Here is a 17095-nt window from a genome sequence, read left to right as displayed (position 1 = left end):
GTAACGAGCGGTACTCACTCCCAAGTGCCGACGTTCCGGAGTTGAAGTCCTTTCTTTGGAGGTTAGCTATACAGCGCAGGTGGATGAATTATATTTTTTAACCTTGAGGAAAGCCGTGCATCGCGAAGGGCGGCAACACAGGCAATCCTTATGCAGCAGCTGCGACACAGGTTGATTCCATTCATTAATATGTGAATCACTATTTTTGCAGCGAACTACCGCACACGTCTTCCCTTTATCGTTACACATTTTGCAGTATGAATTGGGCACAGTGCATTAGCGCACACGCAGTTGCATTTTCGACAGCTGATCGCACAGTAGCAGGGTAGACGCAGTAATGGTTTTGTATTCGTGCGCATTCGCTGAGGCAACGTATGGCGCGCCGCCGAAAGCGCCATCTCGTTCCTCTAGAGCAAACTGCTCCGCGAAAAGGGTCAATAGGAGGGAGCATACCGCAACGCCATTGTCGCCGACTGTGGTGGCCCAACTCACGTACGTGATAGAAACATCACAGCACGGAGGATACCAGAGCGCGCGGTAGGTTTTAGTACGCCCGGTTGATTTGTTTTTCAATACCCATTGGAAACCATTTGAAATTCTTGAAATAAACAAAAACAAAACCAAGGAAAAACAAAACAAAACCAGGAACCATCTTTTTCCTACCTACATGAGAGCAGCTGTCGGCCGAGCGCGTACCGAATAAAAAATGTCGCAGTTCCGGCCGAAAGGCGAATCATCAATTGCGATAGCAAATTAGTAGAGAGCTGTTTGGAGTAGGGATAGTAGTTTTATGGGCTGCATAAACTTGGACACATTCGCTTACTAACTGAATTAACAAGCGTGGTGTCAGCGCGCACAAGCAAACATGAACAGATCACACTCAATGACCGCAGACAACGACTGTCAAAATGCTGGCAGCAAGCGCACCCGCCGCAGCGAGCGAAGGTTCGTGCGGTCTATAGCTTCAACGAAAACTGAGCGGTGTTGTGTCTGGCGGTCCTTCAGGACAAAGGAGGCCGGCGCCGACTCAGACGCGTCAACCTGGCGCCCCTTTCTCGCGGCCGAGAATTGTCACCTGGGACTGAGGGATTAGCAGTTGGTCTCCAGGCTACCTCATGCGTCGCTAAACGGCAGCGTCGCCCCTTTGGTGCGGTTCCGTGAATTACCAGCACCGCCCGAACCACGGCGAGGCCTGGCGCCCTTTCGAGACAGCCACTGCCCTCCCTGGTTCCGCGAACTGACCGCAATGGAGAGGCGAATCTTGAAAGGGGCTAGTGTCTGGCAATCTCGGGGGAACGACATCAACGTTCGGTTCCCAAGGTGTCAACTGCTGCCTGTGTTCGGAGGCGACCTAGCAAGATTGGAGGCGGAGCCCGGCGGGAAACGACGACACATCACGTGCGGGATATGGCCACCTGATCAAAGACTGTCATTGGCTAAAAGAACTAAAGTGTATTCCCTCGTCGAGTGAAAGAGGGAACGGAAGGGATAAAACAGGGGACTTGTGAGGTTGACGCTGGACGCTTGACCATGTAGAGACGCTCGACCATGTAGAACGCTCGGAGATGTAAACGCTACTAGATGCAAAGATGTTAGCACGTAGACGGCTCCAATATCAGAGCCCTTCTTGTAAAATACCATGTACAGTGTATATAAAACAGTTTTCTAATCTCCCTGGATATCTCGTCCTCTCGGCACCTGGTACGGCACCATACATGGAACCCTTGATGGCCGCTCGGACAGTCGGCATATGGCAACAGCGGCGAATGCACACCGCATACAAAGGTCAGAGCCGTGTGGAGATAACAGACGGTGCGGGCGACCGCCACAGCCGCGGGCAAAGTACGAGCGCAGTTGTTGGCAGAGTAGAAGCTGCGCGCACCGGCCCCCACCCTCCCTCCCGCGCTGCCTTCCCGCCTTCTTGCTTTCGCGTGGGAGATTGAGTGGCAAGTTCCCCTTACGCCCGGTTGCAAGATACGCCTTTGGTGCCGGAGCACAGCGTCGCCCCGCTTCCTTCCCTCCCATACCCCCCATGGCCGTTCGCGCGACGGTCGCGTTTGCTTTCCGCCGTGCGTTCGCTCTTCGTGATAGCGCGCGTCCCCCGCGCGCTTTCGCTCGCGCATACGGCGCGCGGCGACGATTTTATCGCCCAGGGACTTTATACGGAACCTCACGGCGACGCCGACGCCGACGGCAGCAATCCGGTTGAAGTGTCCATATAATTGCTATCGCAGTAAAACTAGCGGTAACCAAACAACTCGGCAAATCTCGATTCTCCGTGATCTCGACGCAAGAGGTCACGTGTTGGGCCACCACTGCTGGCTACACGAAGCATTCGCTTGCCAAGGCTGGCTGCGTGACGTAATGCTTCCTCCTATATTTTACTTCCTCCATGCTAGGCAGAGCTACGGCGGAGGAGCGAGTGGCGCTTCTTCGGAGGTTAGGCAAGGCGTCGCTAGGTGGCGCTGTGGCGAGAGCAGCGGCGGGGCGAAGAGGTAGCACTCCGTTGCTAGGCAACGTGAATGGGGGTCAGGCCTCGAAAACTCCGCTGGTTTTCTGTCCACGCGAATTGCAGCGCCATCCATGAAATGGATGCGAAACCAAAGTCGCTTTTCCTTTTTTTTTCTTGTGAACCCCCTCTGAATTATCGTTTCTCTCTCGCGTTCCACTATCGGCGGCGCGGCTCGCGCGGCCCACGCTCGCCGTCGGCCGTGCTGATAACGGCCAAAACAGCAGCAATTTTTTTTCTGGCATTATGCGGTCAGTTTTGGGTTTTCGCCTTCTTCGCGAGCAGTGCGGTCCATGTGGTACTTTACCGTTGCACGTTTGTCGGCTTTTTTCCGCAATGTCTCGCAGCTGTCGCAGCATTAATGAAACACAGAGCACTGTGGGGCCACAATAAGTATGAGGTGGTGCGTGGAATCTGGAAAGGAGTAATGGTGCCAGCGCTAACATTCGCAAATGCCATTATATGCTTAAAATCGGATATATTGGCGGGTTTGGAAGTTAACCAAAGATCAGTAGGCCGGTTGGCTTTGGGAGCACACGGTAATACGACAAATGAGGCAGTGCATGGAGACATGGGTTGGGCCTCTTTTGAAGTCAGAGAAGCACAAAGCAAAATTAGTTTTGAAGAAAGGCTCAGGAACATGGATGAAAATAAATGGGCGGCTAAAGTGCACAAGTATCTCTACATGAAAAGCGTGGACACAGAATGGAGGAAGAGGTCAAGGAAGTTGGCAACCAAGTACAGGATAATCGAAACTGTAAATAGACAACCAGGGGTCATCAGAAAGAAAGTGAGAGAAATAGAGACCGTGAATTGGATACAAAGAATGGAAACGAAAAGGACAATGGAGATTTACAAGAATGAGAAGAAAGAAATTAGAAGGGAAAATCTGTACGATAACACAAAGGGCAGTGCCTTGCTATTTGAGGCTCGAGCCGGTTGCCTAAGGACGAAAACATATCGGAACAAATATTCGGAACTAGATGAGACATGTGTATGCTGCGGTAAAGATCCAGAGACCACTCAGCACATCCTAATGGAATGCGACGGGATCAACCCAGCGAGAACCGTAGGTAACGTGCAACTCCCAGAAGCGCTTGGGTTTAAAGTGGAAGGAAACATAAACAGATCAGCCGTAGAGATCAGCAAGAGACGATTAGAGTACTGGTGGAAAAAAAGCAGGGAAAGGATGGATGCGACCTGATCTCTTAAAATCATAGGCAGCGGGACAAGGTAAATTTTTGAAAAAGAAAAATAATGAGAGGTATACAAAAATGCTAGATAAAGAACATGTATAGTATACCTGATTAAATCAAGCAGCCTAGGTGACTATTTGTCGCCGCCCCGTTTCAAAGGGGATGCCAATAAATCATCATCATCATCGGCGGGGCGAAGAGGTAGCACTCCGTTGCTAGGCAACGTGAATGGGGGTCAGGCCTCGAAAACTCCGCTGGTTTTCTGTCCACGCGAATTGCAGCGCCATCCATGAAATGGATGCGAAACCAAAGTCGCTTTTCCTTTTTTTTTTCTTGTGAACCCCCTCTGAATTGTCGTTTCTCTCTCGCGTTCCACTATCGGCGGCGCGGCTGGCGCGGCCCACGCTTGCCGTCGGCCGTGCTGATAACGGCCAAAACAGCAGCAATTTTTTTTTCTGGCATTATGTGGTCAGTTTTGGGTTTTCGCCTTCTTCGCGAGCAGTGCGGTCCATGTGGTACTCTACCGTTGCACGTTTGTCGGCTTTTTTCCGCAATGTCTCGCAGCTGTCGCTGTTCGTGTATGGTTCGACGGTGTACGAACACATCAAGACGAAGTGAGCCATGCGACGTGAAATTCTACCGCATCCCTAAAGACAACAGGTGAGCACTTTGCCGTTTACTTCCCGGTTTTTATTTGTGATAGTAATTGTGCGCAGTCGTACATGGCTGTCCGGTGGTGAGGCAGGAGCTACCTGATTTCAAAACACAATGATGCAGTAAATCGTTATGCCACAAGCAGCGAACATAAAGCTCCTGATAAATATAGTACCACCTGTGCGTGTCGCAAAGACGTGTGTAGGTGTGCGCTTTGTACTTATTTCTAGCTGATTGCTCGCCATCGTTTAAAAATGCGTTTCTGAGAATTAAGGTTGATATATCACAACTAGTACTCTGCCGCGACGCGAAACGAGGTCAGTTTTGTATGTTCCAACTGCGACGTTATAATTTATGATCTTCACTGTTCTTCAGGATGGCTTGAAGCGTTCTTAAACTACGCTGGAAGGACGGACCTAATGGGTTTACCCAGAGATAAGGTCAACAACCGCAGGATATGGTCGGAGCACTTCACGGAGGGGGATTTCCCGGACCGAGTGACAAGCAAGCCGTGAGAAGCTATTCTGCACATTGGCCATTGGAGCAAGTACAATAAATGTTTTTTACATGTGCGTACATACATGAAACACCATCAGCGTTTTGTTGCATTCTATGTATAGTGTGTTGCACTGTCTGCTCCAATTCTGGTGTTCGCAAACGAACACAATAAAGTGAGTCCAAAGAACTGTTGTGTTGTAAGTGGAATTATCTTTTATATATAATTTGGGCACATGCTTGCTTGATCGTAGTAAGAACCGGATTGCGTGCACGAAAACGCAAAAAGAACCCACTGCGCACAAGCACGAATGCACGGTGCACCGCCTGGCACGACCGGACAGGAGAGGAGCGCGCGCTTCGGTCCGGCGGTGCGTCTGATAACGCCCTCACCGATAAAAAAAAAAAAAAAAATAAATAAGCGCGCCGCGGACAGTTAAATAAAAAAAAAAGCACTGCTCGAAAAATGAGAGGAGGGGAGGCGAGACATGAGAGGAGGGATAGGGAAGTCATGAGGGAAAGGAAAAGCGAGCGGAGCAACGTTATCATAAAAAAAGGAAGAAAAAAAGTGCTATAGCGAAAGAAGGAGTAAAAAAAAAAACATCGCGCCGCTTTTCTTTCTTTTTTTTCGCCGCCTTAGTACCGTCATCCGTCCGCTTGGGCCTAACTCAAGTGCGCCTTGGCGCTATCGTCGACTGAGCGTCTGCTATACAGAACCTATGGGAGGTATAGATAGTATTCATGTGACGTCACGCAGTCATATATCACTGCGCTGGTACCCTAAGATGGCGACTACGATAACGTCAGTGCAACGTATTATCACGCGCAAATTGTTTTGCTTTTTCACGGTGATTTGTCTTTCACCGGTTTATCATTGTTATCGCTCTGACGTTCGACGCAAGACGCGCTTTTTGTTGCTGTTTCACCGGTTTATCATTGTTATCGCTCTGACGTTCGACGCAAGACACGCTTTTTGTTGCTGTCAAATGTTCCTTGCTTACACCCCTTCTCGACCAGCTGGTACCCCAATATGGCGTTCGTGATGACGTCCGTGCAACCTATGTCACGCTGTAATGTTCCTTGCTTACGCCCCTTCTCGACCTGTGCATGATCAAAACATACATCATTCTCGACCTGCTGGTACCCCAATATGGCGTCCGTGATGACGTCCGTGCAACCTATGTATATGCTGTAATGTTCCCTTGCTTACGCCCCTTCTCGACCTGCTGGTACCCCAATATGGCATTACAGCATGACAGCAACAAAAAGCGCGTCTTGCGTCGAACGTCAGAGCGCTAACAATGATAAACCGGTGAAACAGCAACAAAAAGCGCGTCTTGCGTCGAACGTCAGAGCGATAACAATGATAAACCGGTGAAAGACAAATCACCGTGAAAAAGCAAAACAATTTGCGCGTGATAATACGTTGCACTGACGTTATCGTAGTCGCCATCTTAGGGTACCAGCGCGGTGAGATATGGCTGCGTGACGTCACATGAATACTATCTATAGGAAGATTCACCCTCCTGTGGGTTTTTTTTTTTTTTTTTGGATTCAGCAGACACATTACGCACGGCTTGAACAGCTCCGCTGTTAATATAAGGGAAAATTAAAGGGCGCGCTTCGTTGTGGGTTTCGATGATACAGCGCCGCCGTAAATTAGTGCTCGCAGATAAGATTGGCACACATACCAGCCACAATATTCAAGAGGGCATCCTTGAGCGTCTCGCTTGGCTCGTGGCCTTCATTCAGCACGACGAAGGCACACGCCGCCTCGCCGTATTCGTCGTGCGGCACACCGACCACGGCAACGTCGTAAACAGCCCCGTGCTGCAGCAGTAGACCTTCGAGCTCGGCGGGAGGCACCTGCTGATCCATGCACTTGATCAGGTCCTTCATGCGGTCCGTGATGTAGAATAGGCCCTGATCGCTGTAGTAGCCCATGTCACCTGCGCGTGAATGTTCGATTGGCAGATTAGGGGCGTTCGCGATTTGTGTGGCAAACTGGGCGATTAGAAAGATATCCTCGATTTTCATCTCTACCAAGCGTTCGTCGCCCACTGGAGCCTACATTAAAACGAAAGGTGTGGCTCGAGCCAGCTGGTGGGTCGGGCGACATCTGTCGCATTTGCGTGAACCCGATCTTGGCGAGTCAGCGCTTTTCCTCGTTCATGCGCGCCTTGAGAATGAGGGAGATTATCCCCAGCACGGATAGAAAATATTTAGGGGCGATTTAGCGATAAATGCGAGACGAATGCGTTAGCATTACGTCGCACTTCTTTGAGGCCCCGGATCCGTGATTTAAACCACGTTCACCATATTGCGAAGTGTTGTTCAGGAGATCACACGTCCTGCCGGCACAATTATAGTCCATGTGCTGGTCTACTCGAAGAGGCGGACATTACTTCCACAAAAAATTGAAACACATAATCGACTAATTAACAAAATAACACCAATTAATGTTTTAACTAATTAACTTATGTCACACATTACAATTTACAAATTCTAGCCGGGGAGTTCGCAAGGCATAACCATTTGAAAATAATTGTGTGGATGACACCATTTACGAGGTATGCGCCGTCAAACTTGCGGTAAAAATGCACTGTCGTTCCACTTAACAAAACGTCGTTTTATGCATTGAGGCGCAAAAGTAACTGGTACGCCAGTGCATTTCTCCGCAAAGTTCTGTAAAAATATCGAGAAAATGGTTTGTTCCAAGTGGATCCGCCTTGCGCACTCCCCGGCTAGAATTTGCAAATTGCAATATGTGCCATAATGTAATTAGTGAAAAACTTAATTAGTGAATCTTTGTTAATTGGACGATTATGCATTTCTATTTTTTGTGCAAGTGATGTCCGCCTCTTCGAGTAGGCCCGCTCATGGACTAGAATTGGGCTATCTGCCACAGGTAATTTCTAAACATTTTTGAAAGCGTTCGCTGATACACTTGCATAAACTTGCTTCCGAACTGAGTAAAATTGTTGGTCTGCTTTTTAGGATTTCTAAACTCTTGCCTGTTTGGTTAAAGGTGTCAATGTATAACGCACTGTTCTTTTCAAAACTATCATATTGTAATCTTGTATGGGGTACGACTACGTCTTCAAACTACCATAAACTACTGCTGCTACAAAAAAGAGCTTTGCGGGCTGTTGAGGGCTATTATGGTCCACCACAAAATTTACGTACACAACCCTTGTTTGTTAAACATCGCATACTACAAGCTGACCAAGTCTATTATCTACGGCTGTTGCAATACATTCATCGAAACCGCTTGTACTCTGTAACTGACAGGATCATAAATTACAACTTTCGTAAGGTAAAATTACGAGTTCCGCGAACACGCACGAATTATGGTAGACAAAAGCTAAATTTTCAAGTACCCACAGCCCTCAACAAGTTTCCCTTTACTGATGATTTCTTTTTATCTGAAAATGTGTTTAAGAAAAACACGAAACGACGTTTGATTGAAGGCCAAATTGAAATGTAAAAAAAAAATGTAATCCACCGTTTTCTTATATGTACGTTTTTTTTTCTATCTATCTTTGTTGCGGACAAGTAGTGCAGTCGCATATTTCTTGTCTTAATTCACCAGTCATGTATGCATTGTGTTTGTACGTGTATTACTTTGTATGCTTGAGTATTACCTTGCACATGACTGTCTTTTTCCCTAATTAAGTTTCACTGTGCGCATTGTAGCATTGTTTTTGACATATTTGTGGCACCTTATAGTACATTTTCTTTTTTTCTTTTTTTTACTGCCAACTCTATGGGTACCGGGGCCTCGTCAGGCCTTACCGCCTTTTGTCCCGGTCCCCTCTTTTCTTTGAAAAGAAGAATAAACTTCACTTCACTTCACATCCGGTAAAGTGCGACTGACGGTGGTCCGCTACACATACACGCTCTTCTAAGCTCTCCCATCCCCTCTATACCTCTATCACGTGACCAGCTTCCCGCACTTCACAGCACACATACACTTTTTTTTTTCTTTTTCGCTTTGACACTCGTAACGCTAACCCATTGAAATCGACTCCTCCTCACCTCAGTGACCAGGCTACTCCCCGGTCGCCGTCGAGACCGGCTAGCGATCACACGCACCTGACGAGTGGACAAGCCGACTCGCCGCTGCTTTCTAACGAAGCTTGCGAAGAAACGCTACACAAGAAACGTTACTAAACGAAGCTTGGGTAGCGATGAAAGACTATAGCACTCGAAGTGAGTTGGAACGTTTCGAGTGCTGGTATCACGCTGTAACACACGCTTTAATTAAGAGCAACATCGGTTTTTCCAGAACCTGCTTCACTGTGAATATGTATCCTATTTCGCTGCTTGTCAGTAGGAACGCAAGGTTGTTTATTAGAAGAGATGCCTCCGTCGCAGGATGCCTTCTGAATACCTATAGTCGAACTGCTAGTGAAAAACGTGTCGTGTAGCATGCCTGTAAGCGGTGCTCATAAACTGAGTATACGGGATGTGGCAATTTTGTGAAGAAGGTAACTTTTGCGCACCCGTTTTTAGAAAGCCCTCCTCGTCGTAGAGGTCCGCGGTGGCTTGACTGTTGTTCAGATAGCCCATAGCGCAGCACGGGCTCTTAATACGAATTTCTCCACGCTGACCAGGTCCCAGTTTTTCTCCTGTGCTCACGTCCACGACCTGCACGTGAATCACGTTAACGACAAAACATGTACTGTAGCGGCCGGTGGGTTGCATATCAGCAAAATGTATAGAGGGTACATTATGTGAAACTGGGAATACAGCGGCTTACTTACCTTGAGGCTAGACATGAAGTTAGGCGCCCCGATGCAGTCGCTACTAACGCTTACTCCAAGAGAATAAGTTCCAGCGCCGAAGCTCTCCGTCAGCCCGTAGCCTGTGTAGACGCGAAACATTAGACAACGTCAGATGTGGCTTGCAGTAGCTCGATGATGCGAATGATAGCACGAACAGTCACGAAACTGACTTACATACAGCGCTGTCTAGTGAGAGTGAGGGTTCCGCCCAAATGTAACGCTAAATTATAGACGGTGCGCCTTTCACCCTCTGTAAGGAATTGTGCATGGTGCGGGACTGCAGGGTGTACTTGATGCAATTAATTGGTGCCCGCTTTGTTAAGCTTAATGGGTTGTTATTGTTTCTTCAGGCCTATGTATCACAGGCCGACACATTGCGTCATATATTTCGTCGTTTTTCTTCTTATTTCCTGGTTGACTGACGCAATTCTTCAACCTCTCCACAGCAGGCAGTTTACACGGAAGAGAAATTGGCGAGGAAAGTGGAAACATGGCTCTTCAGGACATACGTCGGAGTGTACATATTTTCATTGGAAAGCTGGGGGACTTCAGCTTCCGAGACTAACGCATATAGAAAAGTTGTCTCAACTTGCACGTTCTTCGGAATGTATGCCGTCAAAATTTACGCTTATTTTTCCGAACTAAGCAACCTGGCTTGTCGCTTGCCATGGCGTCGACGTGCACGTAGAAGTTAGACTTGGTACTAATAACTTAATTTTCCTATATTTTATCGTGATGTACCGCAAATGGTGTATAGGCTGAGCTGCCGGTCACCCAAAACAATGAACTTATCGTTGAGTCGAACTACGCTCTTGTCACGAACATTTTGCTAATGGGGCGGGAGTATAGTCTTGTATAATTGTCGCGTTCAAGTTTAGCATACAAAAATATAATGCATTATTGTTAATTAGAAGTTAACTGCTACATTTTGGTAAATTCATCACTGTCCATTATGCTACTCGCACTCAGTGTCTGCCTAGACTCCATCGGATGAAACTAAGCTTTTCAGTTTAAGGCTTTCTAGAATGACGTATCGCTCTCTGAAACACATGTTCTCTATAGATTATTTACGTGTCCACAAAGCGCTTACCTTGTCCGACCGCAAAGACCTTTAGCTTGGCCCGGGCCTCAGCTACTAAGTCTGGCGGCGCTGAGCTTCCAGCCAAACTGATCATCATCAGGCTGCTCAAGTCGTACTCCTCTAGCAGTGGACTTTTGAGCATCATTTTTAAGTATGTTGGAAACAGAAGCAAGAACGAAACCTGCAAAAAAAAAGAAAAAAAAAGATCAGTATCGCCCGAAAGGCGAAGCATTGATAGCGATAGAAAAGTATTAGACAATTACACGAAGTAAAGTTTTTGCTTTTATCGGCCGTATAAATTGCAATAAACATTCGCTTCCTAACTAAATTAGCAAGCATGGTATCACGCGCGCACAGAGAAACACGAACAGATCTCACTAGATGACAGCGAGCACTCGCTTTCACAACGCCATAGGGTGATGAAGAGCGCTCGAAGCGAACGCCTTCGTGCTGCTCTCACCTCACCGCGTTTCCCAAACTTATATATTACGTGACCTCCAACACTAGGCAAGCGGGAACACAGCGCTTATGAAGTTACCATCTTGGCATGTCCTTACCCTTTGCATCCGCTGCAAATTACCTCCGAGATTCGGTGCACGGGCTGCGTATGGGCTCTGACGCGCGGACAACCATGCGCAGCCACGGCTGCGCTAGAGGAAGAGACGCCCGCTCTCCTACCTTAGCGCTCGCTTGATCATGTGGCCTACAACGTCGGAAGGGCGCGCGGGAAGATAGCGCACACTCTTAAACAAGTTTGCACCCTTTGGCGTTTATCTTGCCACACGACAATAATCGTCATCTGTCTCGTCCGCATTTCCTTTCTTTAACGCTGCGAGGATGGTACTTCCAGGTCGCGAATGGCATGCGCGTTATCAACGTCACGTAGTATTCTCGACAGGAAGGTAGCGAGCGCCGAGTTGTCAAGAAAGGAAACGCAAGCAAGGCAGATGACGATTACTGTTGTGGGACAAGATAAGCTCAAGGGTGCAAACTTTTTCAAGAGTGCACGTCAAGCTACAATCCACCTCGGCTCACCTTCGCACGCTTGCCCTTGCACCATACGGCGCGCGGGTCGCTCATTCTTATCGTACTTGGACTGTAGGGAACATCACGGCGAAGGCGATGACGGCGAAAATTCGCCTGGAGTGTCTACATAATTGCTATCGCAATAGAAAGAATACGTGTGGGCGTGACGCATGGACACATACATCGTTTGGAATATATATAGAAGCGCAATCTTATTTTTGCGTTCCAGCCAAGACCCGGACTATATATATATATATATATATATATATATATATATATTGCGAATTACTATTACAGTGAGGGAAAGAGCCTGGAAATGCGTCTGTCAGTTATTTTTATATTCAACAGACACTGACTTATTTATCAATCGCAACGGTGAGCCAATGCAGCCCGAAAACTTATTTGAATTTACATTTATTTCTTGCAACAATATAAAATCTTAAGATGATGCTGGGACAAAAGGCAATGTGTGCCTGACAGAGGACCCTGATCCCGCCCAGTATAGTAGCAGTACAGCGCGCATAAAAAATGCTCATTTGCTACAATTTTAATAATTAAAGAATTCTACTTGGTGTTTAAGTCCACGTACATCATAAATGTATCGCTAGTTTAGGTAATAGTATTGTCGATGTTATACACAATGAAGTGCGGTCAACATAAATTACTTGAAATAATCACAGGACACAAAGGAGCATGTATGTGCGACCTTGGAAAATTACAACCCAATATCCAGCGACACTGTTTCTTGGAAACAGTTGCAATAAATGTTTCAGTTCCCTGCAAATATATCGCATATCTTAAATATTCCGAGGATACCTCAGCATTTATGAGTTGTGAATGCGAAAGCATTAATGTCCAATTGAACGCCGCTGCGCGGTCCTTCGTGTTTTGAGCTTCGAGTAATCTTCTCGAGTTTTGCTGCGGGGTATATTTTCGAATTTTGCAGATCCACTGCTGTCTCATGCACTGCATCGAATCGACGCATCTGCACTTCGTTTTTCTGTGCTAATTGTTGACTACGTTCCTCGGGGCTCATCATCACCACTATAGACGCCGCTCCGCTTCGCGATTTCGAGCCAACAGTCGCTCGCGGCGATGCCCTCTCCCCTCACGCAACACCTGGCGCGATATTATGCCCCAGCAAATGTTCCGATTCGCACCATACGGCGAGATCAGTCAGGGCAGAGACACCAGCTGCGGCTGAGACCATATATAGGCGCGGGCGCTAGTAATAAATCAACATGACAGGGTGGACGGGGAAGTTCATGTCGTTACCGACTCGCAACAGGCCTGCCGTAAGTTTACCAACGGACGAACACCGGTGCTGGCGGCTCAGATTCTAGGCCAGAGGCTGCAAGAATCCCATCAAATCACGTGGACGCTGGGCCACGCGGGACTGGAGGGGAACGAAAGGGCGAACGCCGTAGCTCGAGCGCTAATCAACCGAGCGGGCCAAAACCAATCGTCTCCTCAATCCCCACCCTTTACCTTCGTGCCCCTGTCATCAAATTACTGCGACCGACTCGAGATCCAGCGACTCAACCGCAGGATTTATCCCCCCCCCCCCCCCCTCACAAAAAGCTCAACACTGAAGAGGCAATAGCCCTCAGACTTATCCAAACAAACACATTCCCAAACCTACACAGATACAGCAAAATGTACCCTCAAACATATCTCGGCATCTGCCCGTGATGCGGCGACACACGCCCTACACTCTTTCACATCTCGTGGGGGTGCGGGGGCAAACCTCAACATTTAAAGACGCCTAACACGTCATTTGAGCGGTGGGAAGTACAGCTGACCGGCGATACCCTACCCTGGCGGGACAAGAAGCTCTCGTCCAGCAAGTACGTCGAGCAGCCATGGCCAGTGGAGTCCTGGAATGAGGACACCACCCAGTCGTCCTTAAGATCAACGACCTCGATGGTCTAAATAAATGTTTCTCTCTCTCTCTCTCTCTCTCTCTCTCTCTCCGATTCGCCCGCTCTGCTCCGTCGAGGCGCGCTCGTGACATGCTGTCGCAGCCAATGGGAATTTAGTTGTCGTTTTGCTGCTACAGACGATGCCGGCTTCTTCACTAAATGGGCTACTTGATGCTTTCGCATAAAAAAAAAATCTGCCCGTATATGACTCGTTTGATTGAAACCTTGTTCGCATGTGATGCCGTGGAGAACTTCTTGTTGGGAATTTTTAAAAAGCCAGTAATTCATCAACATGCATGTTACTTCGCCAGAATATTTACCATGGTGTCCTTCCTCTCTCTCTCTCTCTCCCCCTCCCCTAGTCAGTTATCGCTAGATTTGCTGTCGGTTGAGTTCACAGTTCTCCCAGGGCAGCGGGATACATTCTGCTTTGTTCGTAAAATACATTCATAAAGCTCCGGATCGCTTGCATGCGTAATTTACTGCAAATGTCAGAATTGGTCCCCTCTCTGTGAAGTTTACCTACATAATGCCCATAACGCGCCCTTTATTTTCGCCGAATGCAAACAAGTGTCTTGTTTAGTTCACCGAGGACATCGCTGAAACCAAGTACGAACGTCTTATGACGCATGACAATACAGGGGGGGGGGGGGGGGGGGCGACTGCACAGAAATGATTTGCAACACTTTTAACTGGACAAGGAACATAACAACTTTGTAGCCCATTGCACTATAGCTTACTGTGACCCCCCTTCCCCTTCCACGAAATATAAACCTGCTGTAACCTACAGCTATGTCGGAACACTGGGGAGCATAGCTGGTGGCTGTCGTATTACACGCTCTAACACTTGCATAAGATTTTTTTTTACAAAAACTGTGTTTCATCCAACTGCATTTAACTACGTGCAGAGAGTTTCCATAGCGTACCATCAATTTTAGCTAAATTTGGTCTTGGTGTATTTTATAGTTCTGCCAAGGCAGCGTTCTCAATTCTTCGCCGTTCGTTAGACACGCTCATAACACTCTATAGAGTGCTTGGATACGTAATTTATTGCGAAAGCCGCAATTACCCATCTATTTTGAATTTTTCCTAGACATCACTCATTACCTTGTCCTTACAGTCACCAAACATAAAGAAACTGCCTTTAGTTCAGTGAGGACACTAGGCAAACCTAATATATCACGCATAAAAAAAGTTCAATAATTATTTGTAGCGTTTCTAAATAAGCCAGAAAAGTTAGAATTACGTGACACATTGTACTTAAAATGCTGCCTATTCCTTCAAAGTATAAAATACCTGAAATGCAGAGTTCTCTTGGGACATTGGGAAACCTAGCAGCAGCGTGATACTTTCGAACAATTGGTTCCATTTTTTAAAACCTGTATTTGATCAACACGCATTTACCATCGCACCCAATGCTGGCGTATTGTTCCCCTTATATTCGCAAAATTTGACCTCAGTTGTGCCAGCGCAGACGTCTAAGACGTATGCGCTGGCATACGTCTAAGCTTTACACTGCTCGTAAAACAGACTAATAACGCCATGGACCACTTGCATACGTATTCTACTGGAAAATGTGCATTTAAACCACCCATTTGGAACATTGCCTACAGATTACTCATACCATGACCCTAATTATCCCCAAATATAAACAAAATGCCTTGTTTAGCTCAGAGAGGACACCGGAGAAACAAACTACGAATCTCGAATGATGCATGAAAACAAATGGAAAAATGGGGGCTCAGTAATTACATGCAACACTTGCATTAAAAGCAGGAAAGAGAACGTTTCGCAACGCATTGCGCTTAAAATTATTTTTATTTTCACAGAATGTCAACCGTCTCTCGTGCTCTTGCTTTAAGAGTCTGGGAAACATTTCGATTAGCGGCAGTATGACTCCTTGGAACGCTCCAAATGGATAACTTTCTACAAAGACCGCAATGAACCTACACAGAATAAACATTTATCGCTCGTCACTCAGAACATTTCTTCGTCCTTCAAATAAATAAAAACACCATGCCCCGCATAGTTCACCGAGGACACCGGGGGAAAACAACTAAATGCCGTGTATAACGCTTAAAAATTGGGACAAAGAGAGTATTCATGAACTGTTTTCGGACCACATAATCAATCTACAAAGTTCAAATTTTCGGTACACGTCATCAAAAAGTGGCCATCATCTCCTCAAAATATGAAATATCTAATGTTTTTACTCCTGCCGGGACAGTAATAGTGTAGCTCTTATGTAGAAACAGCCTGAAAATTAAATCGGCAAATTCAGAAGTGACACATGCCTTTAGAAAAAATCTAAGTCAGTGTTCTATCGCTATTGAAAGGGCTCTGCACGTTCGACCAAGGTCATTTTCATGAACATATATATGATAAGCCGTGATTACACAATGAAATTCGACATTTATACTTGTAAGAGGTTTCATTATATTTTTGATGGTGATAAGATATTGAGACTGCAACGGTGTGTAGGCTATCTCTGGACGAAGATTCAATAGTTCTATCATTTGATAATCCAACAATTTCATGCTGTAAGGAACACCATTCATTGGACGCGGCTGATTATAATACTCTATACTGACCTTCCCGTCGCCCGCAGATTAAATATAGCAAGCTGATTGCGTTTTAAAATGCGGATATAGCAATCCCAAAAAACTGGGTATGATGCAAGTAGCGCAAGCTGACATTTGTTCGGGCGGGAACTGCCCAGCATCACGCCTTCTCCGCAACGTGAGCGTGTATGGCGAATCCCGCGCATCGTCCGCTACAGCATGTCCCGAGGAGGCACAAAAGACAATCCTCGATGACCAAGCAGGGGATACGTATCAAAGACAAACATTATACTTACGTGGCCACTCTATTAAGAAAGAAAATTTAGCTTCAGGTGTAGTTTTGTTGGACTTTCCAGCGTACAGTCGAAAATGCCCGCGTTCAAAAAGGGGGGGGGGGGATGGCATACTTTGCCCCCCCCCCCTCCCTTTAAGTACGCCTATGTGGATGGTGCAAGACCATATAGTAGTACAAGATGCTTCGAATGACGTGCTTCAGCGAGTATGTCTCTTCTGTTATATGGGCGGCTTCTGATGAATATGAGTTTACGAGGCCCAAAGCTGTAGGTACGGTAGAGTGGAGAGTTTAGAAACGCCGAACGCTGGCGATTGCAGTAATTCATAAAACGGCATCTGTCGCCGGTCACGTCCTCGCAGTTACAGCGAATAGTAATTGACCTTTTCACTGTGTTCTCTCTTGTTTTTATGGGCCTTTCGCTCACGTAGCAGTCTAATGGTATTCGGCTGACTGCCTGAGGACATGCAGCTGCCATGTACCCTATAGTCGAACGTGCATAATGCGCATTACATTTCGCGAAGTGGCACTCGAAGGAAACTCGACAGTGTTGGCTCAGTGGATATGACATT

At 47.0% G+C, this 17095-nt stretch overlaps 1 protein-coding gene across 1 annotated transcript in view; it reads right to left on the bottom strand.

Moving 5' to 3' along the window:
* Positions 1 to 17095, bottom strand: part of LOC119436200 (luciferin 4-monooxygenase) — a 70374-nt gene that overhangs the window by 15170 nt on the left and 38109 nt on the right. The window contains exons 7-10 of the mRNA XM_037702982.2: positions 10732 to 10903; positions 9621 to 9721; positions 9360 to 9504; positions 6546 to 6803 (exon numbers count right to left, since the gene is read on the bottom strand). Of these exons, the coding sequence (XP_037558910.1) occupies positions 6546 to 6803; positions 9360 to 9504; positions 9621 to 9721; positions 10732 to 10903 (676 nt within the window). The remainder of the gene's footprint in view (positions 1 to 6545; positions 6804 to 9359; positions 9505 to 9620; positions 9722 to 10731; positions 10904 to 17095) is intronic.

The sequence above is a fragment of the Dermacentor silvarum genome, chromosome 1 (genome assembly GCF_013339745.2).
Source record: "Dermacentor silvarum isolate Dsil-2018 chromosome 1, BIME_Dsil_1.4, whole genome shotgun sequence".
In the NCBI taxonomy this organism is placed as follows: domain Eukaryota; kingdom Metazoa; phylum Arthropoda; class Arachnida; order Ixodida; family Ixodidae; genus Dermacentor; species Dermacentor silvarum.
The sequence above is the reverse complement of the archived record's forward strand: the minus strand, read 5'-3'. Positions and strand labels throughout refer to the sequence as shown.